The following is a 21,745-nucleotide window of genomic DNA, read 5'->3' on the forward strand; positions in this document are numbered from 1 at the left end:
ATATGGTATATTACCTCCATCAACCATTGCCCCCACCTAACGTGGGACCCTGGACTATTGCTCAGGCTGCATTTTTATTTATTTATTGAAAACATTTCTAGGCTGCCTTTCCTCCCAAAGAGGTCAACACAGACCCTATAAGGACCTTACAAGTTTCTTTACTTCCCTACTATATAACTTCATAGGACCAGCACCCCCCTCCCTCCTGTCTTCCAGTGACTGCTTATTCCATTACGGAACTGGAAATACCTTCATATGTAGTATGGCAGATTGTGACATTTCCCCCTAAAATAGAATGAGGAAGCATGACAGTTCAACACGGTTAATAGATGGGACCAGAACAAAACTAAGAAAGAGAAACTGCTGAAATGTAAACTGCTTATTTTGAGAGTGTTCTCTGAGTTCCGAATACACTAAAAGGCGAATATGGTACAAAATGTCCTTTTCCCTTCCCGTTCCGACTTGCAGCTAGCAGCTGTGAGCTGCGCAATAAGCATTAAGCTGAAAAAGTGTTTTTGTATCAGAACTATTTTCAAAGGCAAGGTTGTAATTATGCAGTTTTCTTTTAACTTGGCCGCTGCTAATTACAGGCAGAGTTCAGGCAGCCTTTGTATCTCACACTAACGTCGTCCGTCCTCTTCCATAGTGTAAGGGAATGTTTTGCTCTTAGATGTGCCACGATGTTCTCACACATAGCAACTGGAAGGCTAGCAGAATGGTATTTGTGCTCTAGATAATGAACATTTATTCTTCACAGAGCCTGTGAGAAATGTTCATGCCTTTTTGGTATAATCTCAGCAACGTTACTGCAGATTTAACTTTATATCTTGATGCCAAAATGAAATCTGTTCCTATTATGCTGTGTACTATACCCTTTGTACAGCAGATAATACAGTCATAGCAGACTGTCTCCTAGCAGATAAACAAGCAAGAGCTATGTCAGATTCTACCTACATACATGCCATCAACAGACTTACGGCGATCTCAGCAAGAGCCTTTCTAGGCAGCTGAAAAGCAGGGGTGGGTTTGCCAGTGTCTTCCTCTGCAGAGTCGTCCTCGGTGGTCCCCCATCTAGTGACCAACCCTGCTTAGCTTCCGAGATCTGATGAGATCAGGCTAACCCATGCCACCTTCTCTCCTGTCAGATTGTAGAGCTGGGTTTTTCCAAACAATTAACCAGGTTGCAATCACAAGTAAATATGTTTTCTGTTGATCAGTCTGTGGCATGTCAGTTTTAATTTTTCATGCAGCCCAGAAGAATCGAGTTACAGAGCAATTCCTTTGAAAGGGTGGGTTAAGTGGCAGGTGAACACGGATCGCCCTCTTGGGTAACCTGGTTTTAACTTTATAATGTGACTATTTTTACTTCTTATAATGTGATTATTTTTACTTCTATGTATTGTATTTTAAATTGTTTTATTGTTATTATATTGTTGTAACTAGCCCTGAGCCCACTTGTGGGGAGGGTGGGTAAAAATCAAATAAATTAAATTAAATTAATCTTTGTCAGAATCAGCATGGTAGACTACTAAGGAATATTGGGTGTAGATTGAGCCTGTTGGTGTACATGTATAAATATGGAATGCTTAATATAAGTATGCATTTATTCCGTGTGTGGTCTGTGAAGGCAGGGGCTAGAAGAGATTCTGCAAGCCCACGTCTCTGGAAAGATTAACAATCATCGGTATACCATTTACATCTGTCTCTCCTTCTTCCATTGTAACTCCCCCACCATCACATGTAGGGAGCTTTTAAAAAAAAGATAAATATCAAGATTTCTATATAGAGTGGTTTGCTTTTTTTTAGTCTCAAATTTGACATCAAGTTACATAGCAATACTTTTCAAAGGGTGAGTTAGGTGGCATATCTAAAGATAATTAGCCCTCTTTGGGGCTCACATCGGTAGGCTGCATAACTATGAAATTTATTCTTTTGATTATGGCTGAAATTTGCCATACAACTAGTTCTATGCTCCCAAAGACTTCTGTTTCTCAGTAGCTGCCCACCCCCTCCACTCCAGGGCCACCTACGAAATCACTTTTGATATTTAGGGGATTTTCGAAAGCAGTTTGTAAATAGCGTGCCTTGAGGGAAAGGCTCTTCTAAAGGGGGGAGCCCCCAAATGTCATTGGTGGTGGCCCACTCCTGAGTGTATTTATTCACTTTTTGGGTTGCCGTCTGTATGATCAGGGGATAAATACGATTTGAAAGTAATTCAGCCTATAAGCACAGATAGCCATTATTGTAAGCCACCTTGATTCACGAGGAAAGACAGGGTAAAAATGTTTTAATACATAAATGAATACCAGACCATATTTTCCCCACCAACAGATCCCACATCATATCTTTCCTATCCAGCCCATATTAAAAATCATGGAAGGTGAAACAAGTCTTCATAGACTAGATGCTGAAATGAAATCCAGCAGGATTCTCCTTGGATCTCTCCTCAGCAGATCCCCTTCTGCTCTTGAGCCTGACGCCTTCCTCGTTCATTCATTTATTTATTTGCTTCTCTTATACCTGGCCTTTCTCCCCAATGGGAACCCAAAGCAGCTTACATCATTCTCCTCACCATTTTAACCTCACAACAACCCTGCAATGTAGGTTTGGCCGAGAGTGCATAACTGACCCAAGGACACCCAGGATGCTCTCAGGGCAGAGCTGGGGTTCAAACCTGGGTCGCCCTGATCCTAGTCTGACATGCTGTACTATGCTCTCAACACAAGAGAACACTCTGCTCTTTTATCATGGTACTAACAACCAGGCCCGTTTTTTTAAAAAAAGGGCTCTAGAAAACAGCTCCTTTGCTCCATAGCGGGCTGATTTCGGCCCATTTGCAGCTGAACTGTGCCCTGTTTGGGGCCGAAATTGGCCTGCAGCAAAGCACAGGACACTCCAGGGCCTGGTCACGCCACCCTGGCCTGCTGCAGGGCCACTGCCACACTGGGCCTTCGCACCACCTCCATGGCCACTGCGGGGCTTTGGGAGGGATGTGCTGGCATGCCAGGTCTCACTGCTGCCTCCATGGCCATGGTAGCGCAACCCTCTGTAGGCCCCAAGGAAGCCACTGCAGCAACAGAGAAGGCCAGCGCAGTGGCGTGGCCCTCCCCGCTGGCGCGCCAGGGCTTTCCACCACCTCTGTGGCCACTGTGAGGCCTTGAGAGGGCTGTGCTTGTGTGCCAGGCCTCCCCGCCTCAAAGGTCTCTCCAACTGAGGATGCTATATCATAGGCAAGTCTTATTGGCGATGACTCACTTTTTAGCCTCGTGCAGGCCAGACTGCACCAGTCATCGACAACATGGTTTGCCTTTTATATAGTAGGATGATTCTCTTTTAAGTTGAAGATGTTCCTTCCCCCCCTTTTTGCTTTTTCCCCTCAGCCCCTCTTGCTGTTTGCTAAAGAGAAATTTACAAGTTATCCAAGCCACTTCAGAACCAGTCCCCTGCTCCATAAGTAGCTTCTGCATAGCTGGGACAATGTTTTGAAATGACCCAATCATGTCAAGGCCCAATTGCATCGAGTCATGTATGCCTGCCTGCAGTACATGCCATGTGCATGTTATGTGCAACCTATTAATCCTCTGACCTTATGGAGAGTTCTGAGTACCTTTTGGTGCCTGTTATTTGGAAGTTCAGCGTGTTATCTCTGCTTTGAAGTTAAACACTTTCACTACTGTAGCCAACGGCCTTGAGGCCAGATGCTGCTAGTCCGAATTGTATCTTCCCTGAGAACGGGGATGATTTCATACCCAACTTGCTATTGTTGTCTATTGTAGTCTAAACTCTGATACTTTTTGTCTCTGGTGCTCGTGCCAGAATTTCAACGGGCTACTAACCTGGGAGCAGGACATTAACCTATAACTAACCATAATTTCCCTCAATACGTCACTTCTGCTAATTCCACTGTCTGAGCACCTTGAACCTGATAGATGTCTAATAAAAGTTACTTCTACCAAATCACCTGTGTGATTACTGTGGAAAACTTGGGGATTTACTTGCCAAGGACTGACACATTGTCTTCCCAATGGAAAGGGTGTCCCAGCCCCCGAATTAGGATGCTGTTCCATGATTGAGGTCGCCTATGTAGTTAGGCCACAAAATGTTACCCTAGTGGTACAAGAGCTGTTAAGAGAAAACCAACTACTACATGGCTTAGTTGACACCTAAAAGGCCCTAAAATATATTTGTGATTGGAAGCTTCAGGATAAAAGGCTACATATAGCTTGCCAAGGATTTTGTCTCCACCCCTCCAGCAGCACATATACTCCCACAGGCCTCAATTTACAGGAAGGAGTTTTTTCTGAGGAGAAGCCTTTGTGGAACATGATTAACTCATGGTTTCCACACTGGATACTTTTGCCTTATCCAACTCTGTTTTAAAGGACCTGCCTTTATGACAATATCTTCACCCATAGTAGTGCAGAAGGACCATATGAAAGGTGGCCCTGGTTTTTGGTTGCACATCAAGAACAGTTTCTTTAGGACACTTGTTTTCCAGCCAAGGCCTCTAGAGAATCTGTCGTGTGGTGCCTGGTCTATACTGTCAGGATGAAAGCAGTGTCTTCTCTCTCCAAAGCAGATGGACATGCATCGTTTAAAACCTGGCAAATCTCGCGATAGTGAAATTAGACAGGCGCTAATATCGCTCCTTGGTTCTTTTGTTCTCTCAACAAAATTCAATTTCTTTTGATAGAGGCACAAGCTTCTCTTGAATAATCATAAAATGCACAGATGCAACTATTAAAAGGACAAACCTAAGAAAGCCATTTGGAGGGGCGCTACAAAATAACCGTAATTATCCTATTCAGTGTAGTATAAGTATTTGGGTGATGTGACAAGAAAATGTCAAAATACTTATTTGGTTCTGAAAATGTACATTGACTGTTTCCCAGCATTCTCAAAATGAATTAAAAATGCACACACTAAAATGCACAAAGGAAATTCAAGTGAATTGTCATTTAGGTTGGTGCCCTTTCATCTCTCTGAGGAGTTTGTAAATGAATTTAATTATATGCATGGTTTCGAAGCCCGGGTGTCTCTAATGGATCACCTTGCTTCATCGTTTGATAGCATGAACACTACATTAATTTTTCCCAGGATTGGAATGACACATTGGCCCAGCTCAGAAATAATGCGCAAGCATGGCATATTTTAGCTGTGCTTACTTAGTGAAACCAGGATCCAGTTAGCAGGCAATCACTCAAATCCTGGTTTTCTTTGTCAAGTACTTTTCATTTCTTTCTCTCTGTAGCCTGAGAGTGTGCTTCCAGACATCAAGACAGGATGTCGGCATTCAGCCATGACACAAAACTACAGTTTGAGAAGGGTGGTGGCCTCAGCCTTGAAACAGGCTGTGAGGCATCCACTTCTAAAGAAGCCTACCCTAGACGCAGGATATCTCAGTAACTGTTGAGCAATCTCAAATGTTCCATTCTTGAGCAACGTGATTGAACGGATGGTGTCGGGGCAACTTCAAGCTTTCTTGTTTGGATCCTTTCCAGTCTGGTTTTAGGCCTGCTAATAGGACTGAAACAGCCTTAGCGTCAGTCCCTGGCAGTTGGGTCCCCAAGTTCTCCACAGTTTACACACAGGTGTTCCAGTTGAAGTAACTTTATTAGAGATCCATTCAGTATAAGGTGCATCGACAGGTGAAAATTAGCAGTGTTAGAGCAGACAGTGAGAAAGATGAACTTATCTTTGGTTCTCAGAAGGAGCGCCCCATGAGCCAGCTTCGGCTGGCTGTCAAGGACACTGGCTCCGCAGAGCGAGAAAGGGAAAGTTAACATTTGCAAGACAACCCACTGGCATGGAGCAATAAAGGACTTCCCACACTCTCAGAAGCCGGAGGCAGAACTCATACACATTCATGGCAGATATGCGGGAGGCATATGTGATACTTGGTCACCCTGGTGGATGACCTGCACTGGAAGGTGGACAGAGGAAGTGTGACTTGATTCTCCTGGAAATCTGAGAGTCTCTCTACACAAGACATCTTACACAGGGATGTTCAAGTGTAGGGAGATGCAGTGTTAGCTGGGAAGCGTAGTTTAAAAAGACAGCGCCAAAAGCTCTGTCAATTTCACCTCTCTACAAGAGGGTAGTTTAAAAAGACAAAGCTGGTGGAGATCAATCCTCAGAGGGTTTGTTAATTTCATCTTTGCCTCCCTGAAGGCTCTGTCAATTTCACCTCCACTTCAGAGAGGTGAAGATGAATCTCTGCTGGTAGAGAGGTGAAATTGGGCACTGTCTTTTTAAACTTCACTTCCGTGCTAACATTGCATGATATCTTGTGTAGAGAGACTCTCAGAGGCTTTTGATACCCCTGATCATGTTATCCTTCTGCACTGCCTTTCCGGGTTAGGCACCTTTTTGTGGTGGTCCCAGCCCTACCTGGAGGAGCAGGGAGAACGTTTAACCCTTCCGCTGTGCACTGTTTTTCCGCAGCGCACACCCTCCCCTGCTGTTTCCCCCTCATCTATTGTTCCCAGGCATGTTGTTGCTGTATCCCTTGAGGTAGTTGGCTGGGGTCCATCTTGTGTAGGATTTAATCTTTATAGAATAAGATGTAAGGACTGTGAATTACAAAAGGTTCTGACATTTTCTGAAGAGAACATTTGATTAATAAAAAAATAATAAAATTTGATATTTTGGCAGGCAGGTAAGACAGTTCCTCTTGATCCCTGAAGGAATGATACTCGATGACCATTACAGGGGGGGGGGGGGGGAATGAAGGTCTGTAATGTCCAAAAAGAGGGTGCATCCACGATCATTGGACATTTCTCTACTGTTCAGATATAGCAATAATTCACAAGTGGATCTTCCTGTGTGGACAAACCTATTCAGTGGCTAATGATTGCTGTAGGGCAACAATAGTGCCATATCTAGGCGTGTGTGGAAGTCATCAGAATGTACCCCTGTTTTAAAGGGCTAAGTCACACATGCATGTATAAAACATGGAGGGACAGGCAAAATCAGACTCTGTTTTGGGCCTGCAGCAGGTCTGTTAAAAGTTTGAAGAAACAACCTGGATATTTTGAATATTTCCAAAGGCACATAAAATGTGTACATAACAGTTCTATATGTAATAAGATTTTTTAAATTTATGAGGTAAAAATGGTGTAATTTTTCTTCTTCCTGCCATCTTCATCACTACAAGGTATGAAGGCCTCTGTTGGCATGTTAATGTAATAATTTTTACCATAGCCCACCTCATGTATTGATCGATCCACAGAGGACACAGGAATCCAAATGGGTCATAAATGATTGATGGACTCCTCAGGCCACCAACTGTGTGGTTCAAATAACAGCAGCAGCAGCAGCAGCAACAACAAAAACAATAAAAACAACAACAACATTCAATTTATATACCGCCCTTCAGGACAACTAAACACCTACTCAGAGCAGTTTACAAAGTATGTTGTTATCCCCGCAACAATCACCCTGTGAGGTGGGTGGGGCTGAGAGCGCACTGTAAGAGCTGTGACTAAACTTCTCCATATGAAACCAACATTTACACATTTGGTAAATTTTACCCAGAATATCCAGGTTGTTTCTCCACAGCTATTCATGATACATTTGTAATAGCTCTGAAGAACCTTAACCAAATGGAAGGCTATATGAGTATATTGGAATTCCCCACAGGACTCCCATACTCTATTGTGGCCTGGTGCTATTAGTGCCATTCATCCACTGGGGAAGGGTTGTGTGTGAAATCAGATCTCCTTGCCCTGTGTGAAACCCCCAGTTCCTGCCCTGATACCAACGCAAATTATAGTTGGCCAAGCCTGCAGCTTGCATTTTATTCGTGAACAGTTACATTATCTTGGATTCTCTGTCTGAACTCTAACATTAACTGATGTTGCTCGCCTGGCTATCCCACCATGGCGGTTGTCAGGTCTTGCCAGGTATTTCCCCAAACATTTCACTGCATCACTGAGGTGTATGAGTTAAAGTTGTTTTTATTAAAGAAAAATACCAGTATCAAGATGCTAGGACAGGAGTATTGGCTGGAATGGCCCAAGGTAGCAAAGCAAGGTTAATTATAGGTCAAAGTCCCCGCCCCCCACCCACCCCCCAGTGGGAAAGAAAGTCTGTTAGGGTTTTGGCACGCAGAGCCTGGGAAGAGAGGAGGAGGGAAGGGATGAGCTCTACTCAGTCTCTTAGGAGCTTGGTGCAGTCTCTGCTGTAACTTCAAGGCCAAGTTCCCAGGCCTGCCAGGAAGTCGTAACCAAAACACCTGCAAGATAAGCAGCTAGCAACCATTCAGCAAAACAGGTTTTACTCTGCATGTTCTCAGAGGCATATTAATTACTCTAGCAAGGAACTCATAACACATGACGGATATGCTGGAACATTTAACCCATGGCAGATATGCTGAAGGCTTATCTGAGAGGGGTACTCTCTGGAGGACACATTGATGATGACTCAGGTTTTATCCTGGTGCTCCTGCGGAGGCGCACCAGGATAAAAAGTGCTTTGCCACCAATATGGCTTGCCTTTTATATAGAAAGATTATGTACTATCTAATTAGAATGTAATGAGGGTATGCATTTCATTGCCGATATGGAAATTTTGTATTTGTGTGTAGGTTGATGTTGGTATTTGTGTTAAGTTGATGTTAGTAATAAATGTCTGGTTCGTGGATAAATAATTTCACTTCAATGCTGAATGCCCATAGAGAACAATTTCTTTTGAGTAAGAGGGCATTTGTGTAGCAAGTTTTGTGTGTAAGATTTTTATAACCTTCCTCCTCCTTCTTGCCTTGCAGACCACGGCACTATCAAGAAGGTACTTGCTCCAGTTAATCAGACGGCAAGCAGCTGCTTGTTGGAGGAGATTGAAATTTTCCCAAAGACCCAACGGGAGCCCATCAAGAGTCTGCAGATTTTACACAGTCAGAGTGCTCTGTATGTGGGCCTTCAGGAAAGTGTTGTGAAGATCCCACTAAAAAGATGTCAGTTTTATAAAACACACAGGTATGCTGCGCCGTCTGCCTTGCTTTGAGAGAAGTGCATCATTCAGAGGTACTTTAGAATAGAAAACCCCTTACTGACTTTCTGCGTGAGACAATAAAAAACAAACTGATGTCTTATGGATTGGATGTCTTAAGAAGATAAATTTGGGAAAACTAAATAGAAGGGGGGCTGTTTTGAAAAGGTGAATTTTGGAGGTATCAAAACTACATGTATAATGTTTGTAAAGATACGATAGGTGTTGTAGAAGAAAATGGAAATATATATTATTTTTCTTTATTCTTTTAAAGTTTTTGTTCCCTTCTTTTTCTCTCATTTCTTTTTCTCTTCTCTTTCCTTTTTATTGGATTTTAAACTTTTCAATAAAATAAAAAGTATTCTCAGAATAGAAAACAAAGTGTTGGATCCGGGCAGCTTTTTCACTCAGTCCTGTACGATTCCCTTCTTTACCATGGCTCTCCTTCCCCACGTGCTTTTCAGGTTCCAGCATAGCATTTTTGGAGTTCCTCACATGGACTCCTGCTACCTCTATCAGCAATTGAAAAGCTGGCTTGACCCAACCCAGAGTCCACAAGTACCTTACTGAAGGGCTATCGGGAAATTTAAAGTCTTCTGCTTTTTAATCATCCCCTTTCCGGCCGCTTTATTTAAATGTAAATAAATTTCCAAACCTCAATGTAGGCCCCTTTTTGAAATATTGAAAGTATAATATAACTTGTGGTTTAATCTGCAAAGACCATGGCCGTGTTAGAAGGGGATGCTGTTATTTTCCTCTTTTGCTCGTTGTTACTGTAACGCACCAGAACTAAAATGGTCTCCAGATGTGTTATTTCAGCTGGCAGCCCTGCCAATTAATCAACGGAAGCTTGGTTGATTGATTTTTTCCCCCAGTGAAAATATTGCAACCCTAATAACTGTCTAAACTCAGGAATAGAATATTTGTGGGCAATGTATACATTCCTCAGAGATCTCTATAAATAACTAAAATTACCAGGAGGAAAATTTTTAGTATTAAAAACTAGTAAAGGCCCCATTAGAGCAAAGTGTTGTTTCAGTCCTTTGTATTTTATAACATATCCAAAGTGCTGATATACTAAATCATTGACTTCTGATCTTTTAGGGACTGAGCTATATTTTCCAGGTAGCGCTTTTGACTCCAGCCAGGGTGGCTCAAACCGTCTTTGCAGCAGCCTTATTAGCAGGTCCGGCGTTAGGGTTTCTGGTGCCTGAGGCTGGTGGGGGGGGGCATCTTCAAGACTGTTCCTGACTGCGGGGCAGCTGGGCTGGGAGGCTGCCGGCCCAGCCAGGCATGGCGGGGGCTGAGGAGGTACGCATGCGTCCTCCCAGCCCTCTTGCTCTGTTGCGCTGCACGCCTCCCCGGATGACTGCCGTGCCTGGCCCATGGCTGCTGCTCCCGGCCGAGGGTGTGTGTTGGCAGCAGCAGCAGCGTGGGAGAGCTGGGAGGCTGCAGTAGCTGCGGGCCAGGCGTGGCAGGCGGCCGTGGCCGCCCGTGGGCAGCTTCCCATCCCTCCAGGTCAGCCGCCTGCATGCTGCTGCTGCCAGCTCCACGGCACACGCTGCTGCCCCCGGCCCCGGCGCCCCCTCTGGTGCCTCAGCGCTGGAAGCGGTCACCAAGCTTGCCTCAGTGGAGGTGCCGGTCCTGCTTATTTGATCCGGTGAAAACTTGGAAGAAAATCCTCGATAAGAGACAGGTTCTGTTATTTAGCATAGCTGAGCACTAGAGCTCCCATTCTTACCCACACAGTGCCCAGTTTGGAGCATTGGAATTATCTATTAGTTCCAAGTCATTGACTTCTGATCTTTTAGGGACTGAGCTATATTTTCCAGGTAGCGCTTTTGACTCCAGCCACAGGGTGGCTCGAACCATCTTTGCAGCAGCCTTATCTGCAGGTCCGGCATCAGGTGGCACCTGAGGCCGGGTGGGGGGGCAGCCTCAGGACTGCTCCTGGCCCCACGGACGCGTGCACCTGCAGAGTACACGTGCGCACCCGGACTGCTGGGTGGTGGGCAGCTGGGCGGGAAGGCTGGGAGGCTGCTGGCCCAGCCAAGCATGGCAGGGGGCTGAGGAGGCGCGCGTGTGGCCTCCCAGCCCTCTTGCTCCCTTGTGCCGTGCGCCACCCCAGATGCGTGCTGCACTTGGCCACAGCTGCTGCTCCCAGCTGGGGGTGTGTGTGTGTTGGCGGCGGCAGCAGCATGGGAGAGCTGGGAGGCTGCAGCAGCTGTAGGCCAGGCATGGCAGGCGGCCGGGGCGGCACGTAGGCAGCTTCTCATCCCTCCTGGTAAGCTGCCTGCACGCTGCTGCTGCCATCTTTGCGGCATGCACCGCTGCCCCCAGCCCCGGCGCCTCGATGCTGGAAGCGGTCCATAGCAATCCATAGAACATTTTTGAAAGAATCAATAGATTTTACAATCTAACCCTATTTCCTCTCTTTATATATTGGTGCAAAAAAAGGACATCACTCAGAGCCAAGCTACAAGAGACGAATTACACGAGGAGGAGCCCGTGAAGAGAGTCACAATGTTAGCCAGGAAGCTGAGTTTTAAAAGAGACCAGAAGGCTTTGTCAATTTCCCCTCTCTACGGAGCCAGCAAAGATTGCTCCTCAGAGGGTTTGTTAATTTCCTCTTTGCCTCCTGAAGGCTCTGTCAGTTTTCCTTCCCCTTTTAAGAGGCAAAGAAGAAATAAACAAACCCTCTATCAGGATCTCCCTGGCTCTGTACAGAGGGGAAATTGACAAAGCCTTCCAATCTCTTATAAAACTCAACTTCCGGGCTAACATTGTGACTCCCTTCATGTGCTCCTCCTTGTGTAATTCGTCTCTTGTAGCTTGGCTCTCAAACCTTTCCAGATAGAAACTGAAACATCAGAAAACGTCTACCAGTCACTTGCTATTAAACATTTCCATTTTCAGTCTGTGCGGAGTTAGATCAGGAAAACAGTGCCAGGGGGACAGAGTTAAACACATACACAGGCACCTTTACTGTGATGTAATTTGCAGCCTTAAGAAACCACATCTAAGCAAAAATCAATACGGTGGAACATGCAGTCCCATAAGGGCCATCCATATCTGGTTTGGTCCTTAATGTCTTCCATTTCCTATGGGGTTGCATGAGAGTCATAAACTGGTTTTGAAAACACGTGGAAAAGTAAGCTATCATTCTGCAATGGAGATAAGTTATAGTAGACTCAAGATCTCTCTTTAAAAAAAAATCAACACACGCCTCCTGGCTTCAAATGCCATCTTTGAGCTATCCAGTTTTTCCTTCTCAGTCTTTGGATATGGACCTTAGCTGATCTGGCAAATCTACTCATACATTCAGGTTCAAGACTGGAAGAAGAGGACAGATTTTGCTCTTTGAAAACAGGGAGAGCCAGGTTTGGAATAGCAGGCCTGGCCCTGCCCTTTGCTTCATCTAAAGAAGTAAACTTGATGACTGGGGAGTGGGGAAGAAGAGTAGCAGTAGGCTTGGGCCAAAAGTTGGACTCTTCACCCACCTCTCCTGCCTCTTGTCTGATAAAGAAAAGTATTTCTTCAAGCAAGGATACGTACAGCATAGTCTGATGTTTTGGGTTTGCTTTTTCAGCACATGTGTTGGATTCCAGGATCCTTATTGTGGCTGGGACCAGGTGCTGAAGAAATGCACGCCACTCGAAGAAAGTCTAAGCATGAGCCAATGGGAGCAGAGCATCTCTGTGTGTCCAGTAAGTTCAAGACAGTATGCTTCATCTTCTTGAAGTCCCTTGTGTCCTTGTGACTTTCATAGTGGCATTCAAATTATTCAACTTCAGGTCTAATTATACTTGAACAATATAGGTTGAAGCTTCTGCGCACTCAGATCTGAGTTGCAAGCATAACTTTTTCCTCACTTCTTAGCCAGCTGTTGTAAAGCTGGACTTATATATGAACCGTTAAATTTTTCACCTGCAATTTTATACAAACAGGCACTTAGGTGTGTCTCTTGGACATCTTGGTGCATTTGCAAACAACACTGCTGGAGAGAGACAACTGCAGCATGTGGATAGCACAGCTTTTGTGATCAAAGCTGAGGATGACTGTGGAAAAACCCTCAAAAGGAGCCTTACAGACAGGAAAAGCTGTGCGCTTGGGACAGCAAATGGTAACAGATCCAGGGCTGCTGGAGAGGCCAGATTTGGAAGAAGGGGAAGAGTGCCCAGGGACAAGAGGCAACAGGGAACCGGATAAAGCCAATGGGCTGAGAAGTCAGAGTCTGGAAAGTTAGATAGAGGAGGAGGATATAAGAAATGATCTGAAAAAGGAAAGGCTGAGTGAGGAGGATAGCTGAGAAAAGCCTTCTTTGGGGCCCAAAGTATTATAGAGAGACCAAAGTGAGGCGGGGGGGGGGGGGAGAAAGCAACGCTGGATGGGTCTACAAGTGTGCAAAATAGAGATCATAGGGGAAAGCCCACGAGAAGGGTTAGGGCAGGGTTAGAACAGGTGGGAACTTGGAGGGAGAACTGAGGCTGGTGTTGTGAAGAACCACCTGGGAGGGGCTTGGGACAAGAAAGCTACCTGCTAGAGGAAACGAGGTGCCCCCCTGCATCTGGAAGGAGAGGTTGAGTAGGCAATGGGGCTTCCGGAAACGTAGGTGAGGGAGATCCAAAATGCAGAGAGGGGTGCATGTGCTGCGCTGGTCTGAGCTATCTTGTGACATCGTTGACATTGCCGTCTACAGGTTTCTTACTGGGTGGGAACTATTCCTAATTGCGTTGGTCTCAGGGTCACTCTAAACATTACTTCCTTCACGAGTTTGCCATGGAGCCAATGCACTGAAGAGGGGGGAAAAGTCAGAGTTTACTGCGCAGCCCTAAGCTGACTCACACCCTTCTAAATCCATTGAGGTCAATGTGCTTAGAAGACTGTAACTCTCCTTAAGATTGCCCTTGATAGTCGTGGTACTTTTGGTCAGGAACATCAAGGAACTTACAATGGATGTGTCCACAGAGCACAGTAAAATCTCCCCCACCTACTTCTGTAGGTTTGAAGTTCCACTGTGATACGTCAGAAAATAAGCTTCAATGTGAACTTCTGATGGATGCAGCTATAAAAGCATGTCCTAATTGGAAGTCATTTTTAAAGCGAGGCTTTTACTTCGATTTCTTTCTGAGCTGTATGTGTGCATTAAATGGAATGACAAAAATGAGAGTGGGACCATTTTCATAAAGCACCTAAAGAAATGTTGGTGGCAGCAGGAAACCAGCCTTTTGGATACCGTCATCGTATTTGCAAATTGCAGACTACAGCACAGCTGTTCGAGGTGTTGAACGGCTTGATGAAACTTGGTTGTCTCCACCCAGAGACAGCTGGTACGTGAGACAGTTGGTAATAAGTGCGGGGGGCTGTGGCCATGATCCAGAAACTCCAGTTGCACCTGCTAAATCCTGGGCATTCAGGGACTCCCTGTTCTCCCTGATGAGATGTGAACAGTAGATTTGATGGAAGCATCCTTCCTTGCACACATTCCCTGACACAGGGAGGAAGAAGAAATCCTGATACTCCACAATTCTTGATTGTGGATCAAGGGAGGAAAAGATGTTGCTGATCAGATGTTAGGAACCAAGCTACATATGCAGCAGAAGCGTACGATACAGCCCTCATGGGACAGCACCACTTCAGAATGCAGGTGAGAGAACTGCATGATTGAGTGGTTCCCCCATGCTGAAACCCTGTGGATGTCGAAAGCTAGAGTTTTCGTTTATTTATTTTGCTTCATTTATACGCCACTCTTCTCCCTGGTGGAGACCCAAAGTGGCTAATTTATTTACTTCATTTATATTCCACTTTCTCCCCAATGGGAACCGGAGGTAGCCTTCATCGTTCTTCTCTCCTTGATTTTATCCTCACAACAACCCTGTGAAGAAGGCTAGGCTGAGAGTGTGTGACTGGCTCGAGATTACTCGGCAGAGTGAGGATTTGAACTTGGGTTTCCCAGATCCTAGTCCAACATTCTAACTGCTGTACCACACTGGCATGTCGTAGAGGAGAACGAAACTGACACGCCAGTTTTCTATATGCTGGAAGTGGATTTTTTATAATACTGAGGAACCATCAAACAATATGATTCTCTGGCTTGCTAACTGAAGCAGTCAAATCTTGCAAGCTCCGCACCACGTTGACTCTGCTGGATGTAAAGTTTGTCTCCAGTTTATTCCTTTCCTAGCTTGTTACTGTGTCTCGTGCTCTTTTTTTGTAGCAAAGCAAGAAAGATATATTTTACAGGAAATAGCCGATTTCCTCATCTGTGAAAAATGGAGCTGTAATGAGTGTCCAAATTGCCGTATCAGACATGCAGTATTCTCAGTTATAGGTATCACAAAATAAACTTGACTTGTTGATGGACATATACTAAATACGAGCCATTAATTGTGAAAAAACAGACCCTTAATTAATAAAATTTAGTACCACCAGAGAATCTGGAGACCGGCCAGAAACTAGCAAGGCAAAATGAAAACATATGGGTTGGTGTAATTAAAACAGTGCAGTCTTGTGCAGCTACTCCAAGCTCTTTGATTTCAGTGAGCTTCGGCTAGAGTAACTCTGCATAGAATGGCACTGTAAATCTCTCTACACATTTTTATTGATAAAATGTGGACTTCCTTCTATCCTCTTCTTTAGATGGTATGAGATCTCTTTTTCCAAATCAGTTCATTAGGGGAATTGCTGTGTGGATTTTAACTGGACAAACAAAAGTCTCATATCTTTTTAGGCCTCAACCTTTCCCAATAACCAACATTTATATATATGTGTGTGAGAGAAAATGTTGTTACACTATTCTGGGACATTATTCCCCCCTACCAAAGCTGTTATTTGGCTACTGAAAGGGGCCAAGGATGGTGGACGTAAATAATGCCTTATACAGAGACTAGAAACAAGGCCCATTGCGGGGGAAAATACAACGGGCTCTAGAAAGGGGAGAGCAGGCAGGCAGGCATTCCCTCCTCCTACATCACTGATCCCAGCCGGTGAAGGAGTGGGGTGGGCATTGCCACCTCATCCAGACCTGATCTCAGCAACATGAAGGGGTGGTGGGCTTTGCTACCTGCTGCACGTCTGATACCCAGCACAGGCTGGGTAAAGGGGGGCAGGCATTACCACCTGCTCCATTCCTGATCTCGGCTGAGAGAATGGAAAACGGGCATTGCCTTCTGCTCTGAGCCTGATTACAGATGGGTGAAGGTGGGGGGCAGGCACTACTGCCTTCCCCAAGCCTGATCCCAGCTGGGTGAAGGGAGGAGTGAGCACTACCTCCTGCTCCTCGCCTGATCCCGACAGGCAAAAGTGGGCAGTGGGCTTTGCTACATGTGCCGCTCCTGATCCCAACTGGGTGAAGGAGGTGAGGGTATTGCCATCTTCTCTGCTCCTGATTCCGGCAGGTTGAAGGGAGGTGGAAATTGCTGCCTGCTTGGCGCCTGATTCCAACAGGGTGAAGATGGGATGGGCATCGCCGCCTGCTCCATGCCTTATTCCAGTAGCTTGAAGGAGGCAGGCATTGCAACCAGCTCCAATTCTTGTCCTGGCTGGGAAAAGGGAAGAAGGGAATTGCCTCCTGCTCTGTGCCTGATCCAACTAAGGTGAAGGTGCTGGGCGGGCATTGCCACCTGCTCTGCTCCTGATTCCAGCAGGTTGAAGGGAGGTGGAAATTGCTGCCTGCTTGCCACCTGATTCCAACAGGGTGAAGATGGGATGGGCATCGCCGCCTGCTCCATGCCTTATTCCAGTAGCTTGAAGGAGGCAGGCATTGCAACCAGCTCCAATTCTTGTCCTGGCTGGGAAAAGGGAAGAAGGGAATTGCCTCCTGCTCTGTGCCTGATCCAACCAAGGTGAAGGTGCTGGGCGGGCATTGGCACCTGCTCTGCTCCTGATCCCACTTGGGAGAAGGGGGGTGAGCATTGCCACCTGCTTCATTCCTAATACCAGCTGGGTTAAGGCAGAGGCAGGCATTACCACCTGCTCCGCTCCTGATCCCACCTGGCTGAAGGGGGGGCGGGCATTGCCACCTGCTCCTAATAACTGCTGTGTTACGGTGGGGGATGGGCATTGCCACCTGCTGCATTCCTAATACCAGCTGGCTGAAGGGGGGGGCATTGCCACCTGCTCTGCTCCTAATACCAGATGGGTTGAGGAATGGGGAGGGCATTGCCACCTGCTCCGCTCCTGTTCCCTGCCTGGGCTTCCCACCACAGCATGTTTTCTGGAGTGATATGGTGAGTTACCTAGGCTTTCCTCTGTGGCAGCGCCCTCTGGTGGTGCACCAGGTATAAAGTGAGTTGTCTGAAATACACTTACTCAATTATATAGTAAGATGGCTTGTCTAGCCAGTATGCCAGTAAGGTCCATCGACTCTTCAAGATCTCTGGCAACATTTTTTCCCAACCTGACCCTCTTGCATTCTTTTTGAGTAGTGATACTGGTGACTGGATCTGGGAAGATAACTGACACTCAAAACAATGCTCTGGCCTACTAAACAAGAAATCCTTGCCATCAGTGTCTCTTCTCTTCTAGCAAGAAGTGGGAGTGGGGGTGGGGAGGTAGTTGTGAATTTCCTGCATTGTGTAGGGGGTTGGACTAGATGACCTTGGAAGTACCAATTCTACTATTCTAAGAAGCTGCTTCTGATGATGCTTTTGAAATGTGTGGGGGTCTCTCTCTTTGCTGGTGAATGCTTAAGTGACATAGTGACTCTCCAACATTATGCATCTTGCAACATAGAAGCTTGCCCTCAGGATTTCAGACAGCCAGAAAATGCATCTTTTGCATGAACAAATATTTTGAAGGAGTGGGAATGCGAAACTTGGTGTGAATGGGCTTGAAGTTCACAAGCTCTTCCTAGTATGATCATGCCAGGCTTCAGTATGTCATAGAATGAACCATGATAACCAGAGCCTGTCTTCATGTCTCTTGGTTTCCAGACGAGGAATTTGACGGTGGACGGCCATTTTGGATCTTGGTCAGAGTGGAAACCTTGTACACATGTGGATGGTTCCAGCGTGGGCCTTTGCCTTTGCAGGACACGCTCGTGTGACAACCCGGCTCCAATGTGTGGAGGCTGGCCGTGTGAAGGGCCAAGCATGGAAATTGTCAATTGCTCCAGGTACGTAGGCCCAAGAGGAGGAGACTTTGAATGGACTGGGAGGCATCCTTTAGATTGGTGGTGTAGTCATCAGGCCCGTTTTCTTCCATGTACTGGTTCCCGGATTCATTCATAAAATAAACGTGTGGCTCTTCCTTACAAACAGATGTATGCGTGTACAGACGGGATGTTGTGTGTTCCCCATAACAAGTGAACAGGACTAGTGACAACACTTCTTCTGTGATAGGCCTTGTTCTTTGGTGTGCTTCTGGCACCCTCGATCTAATTTCATCTGCTGCTGCTGCACCCCATTGAGCCAAGCAAGTTTATTGTGACTAAATAACAACTAAAGCACTCCTGGTTCAGATCGGGCCTTTGGGAGAAGTTAATCCTGTCCCCTTCATACCATTCTCTTGACCTCAGATGCCACCTCCCAAGTGCTGTTATATGCCCCATTGCGGAGATACACAGTTGGCTTTGTGTTGCTGTATGCTTCCTGTGGTGGATCAAATAGCTACTCTGGGAGGCCAGTTGAGATTAAGAAAATGATATGTAAGGAAGGAATGCTGCTTGCCCCACAGTCCCAATTCAAACCAGGGCCCCCTGCCGCTACTGTTTACCATCCCAGAGATCCATTCACGGTCCTGCCACTGGCAAATGATTTCATACTGAAAACCTATTTCAATTTGTGCGTGTGTGTGTGCGTGCGCACTTTCTTTTGTGTTTAATGGCTTAATGGATCATCTTGAAATCTGAAATGGTCAGAGCTGAGGTAATTCTTGAACTGGAAAGATGTTAGAAGCTTGGGGGTGATTATGGAGGGCCTGTATCTTAAAAGTAAGATTTTTTTGATAGTCTAGAAACAGAAGGGATCAGTAATGAACCTGGGAGCCAGCATGGTGTAGTGGTTAGAGTATTATATTAGGATCTGGAAGAACCAGGTATGAATCCTCTCTCTGCTTAGGAAGCGTGCTGGATGACCTTGGGCCAGACATACTTCTTAGCCTAACTTGCCTCACAGGGTTGTTGTAAGGATAAATGGAGGAGAGGAGAATGAGGTAAGCTGCTTTGGGTCCCCATCGGGGAGAAAGGTGAGGTGTAAATTAAGAAAATAAATAAATAATCTCTATTAGAAAATGTGATGCCAGTTTGAAGTATGGGATATTCGGTTTTAGCCATTCTGTTCAAATATCTTTATATATAAAGACAAGTGTCCTGACTGACTCAACGCTCAGCCCAAACTCCTGGACCTAGAAACATGAAATTTGGGGAGAACATTCCTTTCATGATGTAAATACCCACTAAGAACGGATTTTAAGAAATTCGCCCCCAAAGGGGTCAAAAGGGGTAAAACGTGTTTTCCCAAAGGGATACAGCTTCCCTGTGTGGTTGGCAGGCTGCTGCCTGTTTGCGCCCCTGCCCACTGCCAGCTTGGCCACTCTTCCCTGATTGGGCCAGCCTTTCAAGGTCATTTGCATCTGCGAGCTAATTGGGGCTGACAACATTCCACACCTCCTCTCCTCACCCCCAAAGACAATTGGAACACAGAGGCCATTTGCGTATGCAGCCTGATTGGTCTTCACCCCCCACATTCTAAACAGTATGCAGTTGCTATTGGAAGTCATTGAATGTGCCCTGAGGTCAAATGCCCCTCCTAGTCTTCCCTTCAAAGTTCACTCAGGTTGCCAATCCCCCTGTTGGGCCTGGCTTTCCTGTGTGGCTGGCAAACAAAAAAATGTTGCATACCCTTAAGTATTATAACTGGATTTAAAGTAGTTAAATACCATAGCAAAGCACGGGTATCAAGCTAGTTTGTCATAATTTTTAACAATATACAGTTGAAGTAGGTATGCATAAAACAGTTTTTGGGGAAAGGACACGAACTCATACAGCAGTAAGAGAAATGTGCAGAAGATACTGTTTTACTGTGCAGAATCCAGAGGCATTTCCTTAATATAGCGGAACAGTTATTTAGTGGATGTGTAGGATCCAGATTGCCTCAAATTAACACTTCTGTTGCTGGGGAATCAGAATTTCCCTGCCCTCATATCTGTCATGCCACTTTATATACCTCTTCAAAAGCTTTATTTTGCTTGCATATAGAGACTGACAGTGACATCTTAAGCAGAGTTACGCTCTTCTATGGAAGTCAGTGCTTATGGTTCCTTTGTGAGTGGCTTGTAGCTGTGCACCTCAAGTGCAGGGTAATTTGTCTGATAGTTTACACAAAGGGCAATGGCAGAGATCAGCAGAGTCATCTCTTGTCTCCATGTACCCATCCTTACCAGTTGAAGAAATCAGTCTCCTGTGTTTTCCTGGTCCTGGCTACCCCTCTTCTCGAGCTTTGCAAGGCACACTTTGCCCCTGAATGTAAAAGGGTTTTGACAATTTTAGTTCCATAGGAAATATTTAGAATTGCCAGCTATGTGCTGGTCCTCTGAGAGCATTTGGGGGTGGATCATGATGTTGCGGTGCCACAGTGTCACTTCTGGTTATGACACTTCTGGAGGCAACAGCATGGCGTCATGGCAATGAACTAAGAATTTCTAAAATCTCTTTAGTAAAAACCGTAGAGAATTGCAGAATTCCTAGACCAACACGATAATGCTGTGATGTCACTTTCAGGTATGTAATTGAAAGTGACATTGTGGTAATATCACAGAAATATGGATTAGAGCACATTATACTTAGTGATACACATTCTAGTGAACTTTATATGAACTTTGTATGAACTTTACTGTAGCTTTATTTCTAACTTGTATAGCTACTCAGGTGCTCTTTCATCTTTGACAGCTAATTAAAACATATTGGACAGTATTCAATAAATGTTCTCTAATTGTAGAATGGAAAAATGATGATTTGCTCGCTTAACTTTTCCTATAATCTTTACTGATTTATAAATCTTATCTTGCAGCTGGGCCTAGTGCCACTTTTTGGCTAATTATAATATCACATGATTGTAAATATGAATAATTAATTAGGTCTTAAACCAATCTTAGTTTATCTGTGCTATCTCATGAAAAAAGATCTTAGATTTTTGCATAAGATAACATATAAAAAGTGCTAACCCAGACAGCAGATCAGAATTTTAGTTCCATAGGAATTTTGGCTGAATTTTGGCTGAAAGAAATCTCATGAAGATGTAGGTGGGAAACTTAGCTTTGTAATGTGTGATATGGGATGCATTTCATAGTAAAACTAATTTAAACTTAGAATTAATTAAGAAATGTTCGCAAACTTAATTCTTGTTGCTTTTATTTGTTCCATCTTTGTAGGTTTTATTTTAATAAGCATTTATATTTGATACCTTGCTTCAGTAAAAAGACTAGGGTTTATTTTAATAAAAGACTTATTATTTTAATAAGTCTTTAAAGGAGTATTTGTGTCCTGGGGAGTATTGCAAGAAGAACCCTATAAATAATTTTGTACTGACAAGCAACTTTACTAAAGGAGTGAAAGTTGTTTTTTCAGGTCTCAATTCAAGGTCTGAAACTGCTCAGGGTTTAAGATAGCATCTTTAGTCTTAGATCCAGAGGAGTTAGCCATGTTAGTCTGTAGTAGCAAAATCAAAAAGAGTCCAGTAGCACCTTTAAGACTAACCAATTTTATTGTAGCATAAGCTTTCGAGAATCACAGTTCTCTTCGTCAGATGCATGATCCGAA

At 44.9% G+C, this 21,745-nt stretch overlaps 1 protein-coding gene across 1 annotated transcript in view; it reads left to right on the forward strand.

Annotated features, from left to right (window-relative positions):
• SEMA5A (semaphorin 5A) overlaps positions 1–21,745 on the forward strand; it is a 155,688-nt gene that overhangs the window by 81,458 nt on the left and 52,485 nt on the right. Inside the window, exons 10-12 of the mRNA XM_054984946.1 lie at positions 8,768–8,975; positions 12,578–12,695; positions 17,922–18,103. Coding sequence (XP_054840921.1) covers positions 8,768–8,975; positions 12,578–12,695; positions 17,922–18,103 — 508 coding nt within the window. The remainder of the gene's footprint in view (positions 1–8,767; positions 8,976–12,577; positions 12,696–17,921; positions 18,104–21,745) is intronic.

This window comes from Eublepharis macularius, chromosome 7 (assembly GCF_028583425.1).
Source record: "Eublepharis macularius isolate TG4126 chromosome 7, MPM_Emac_v1.0, whole genome shotgun sequence".
NCBI classification, from domain to species: domain Eukaryota; kingdom Metazoa; phylum Chordata; class Lepidosauria; order Squamata; family Eublepharidae; genus Eublepharis; species Eublepharis macularius.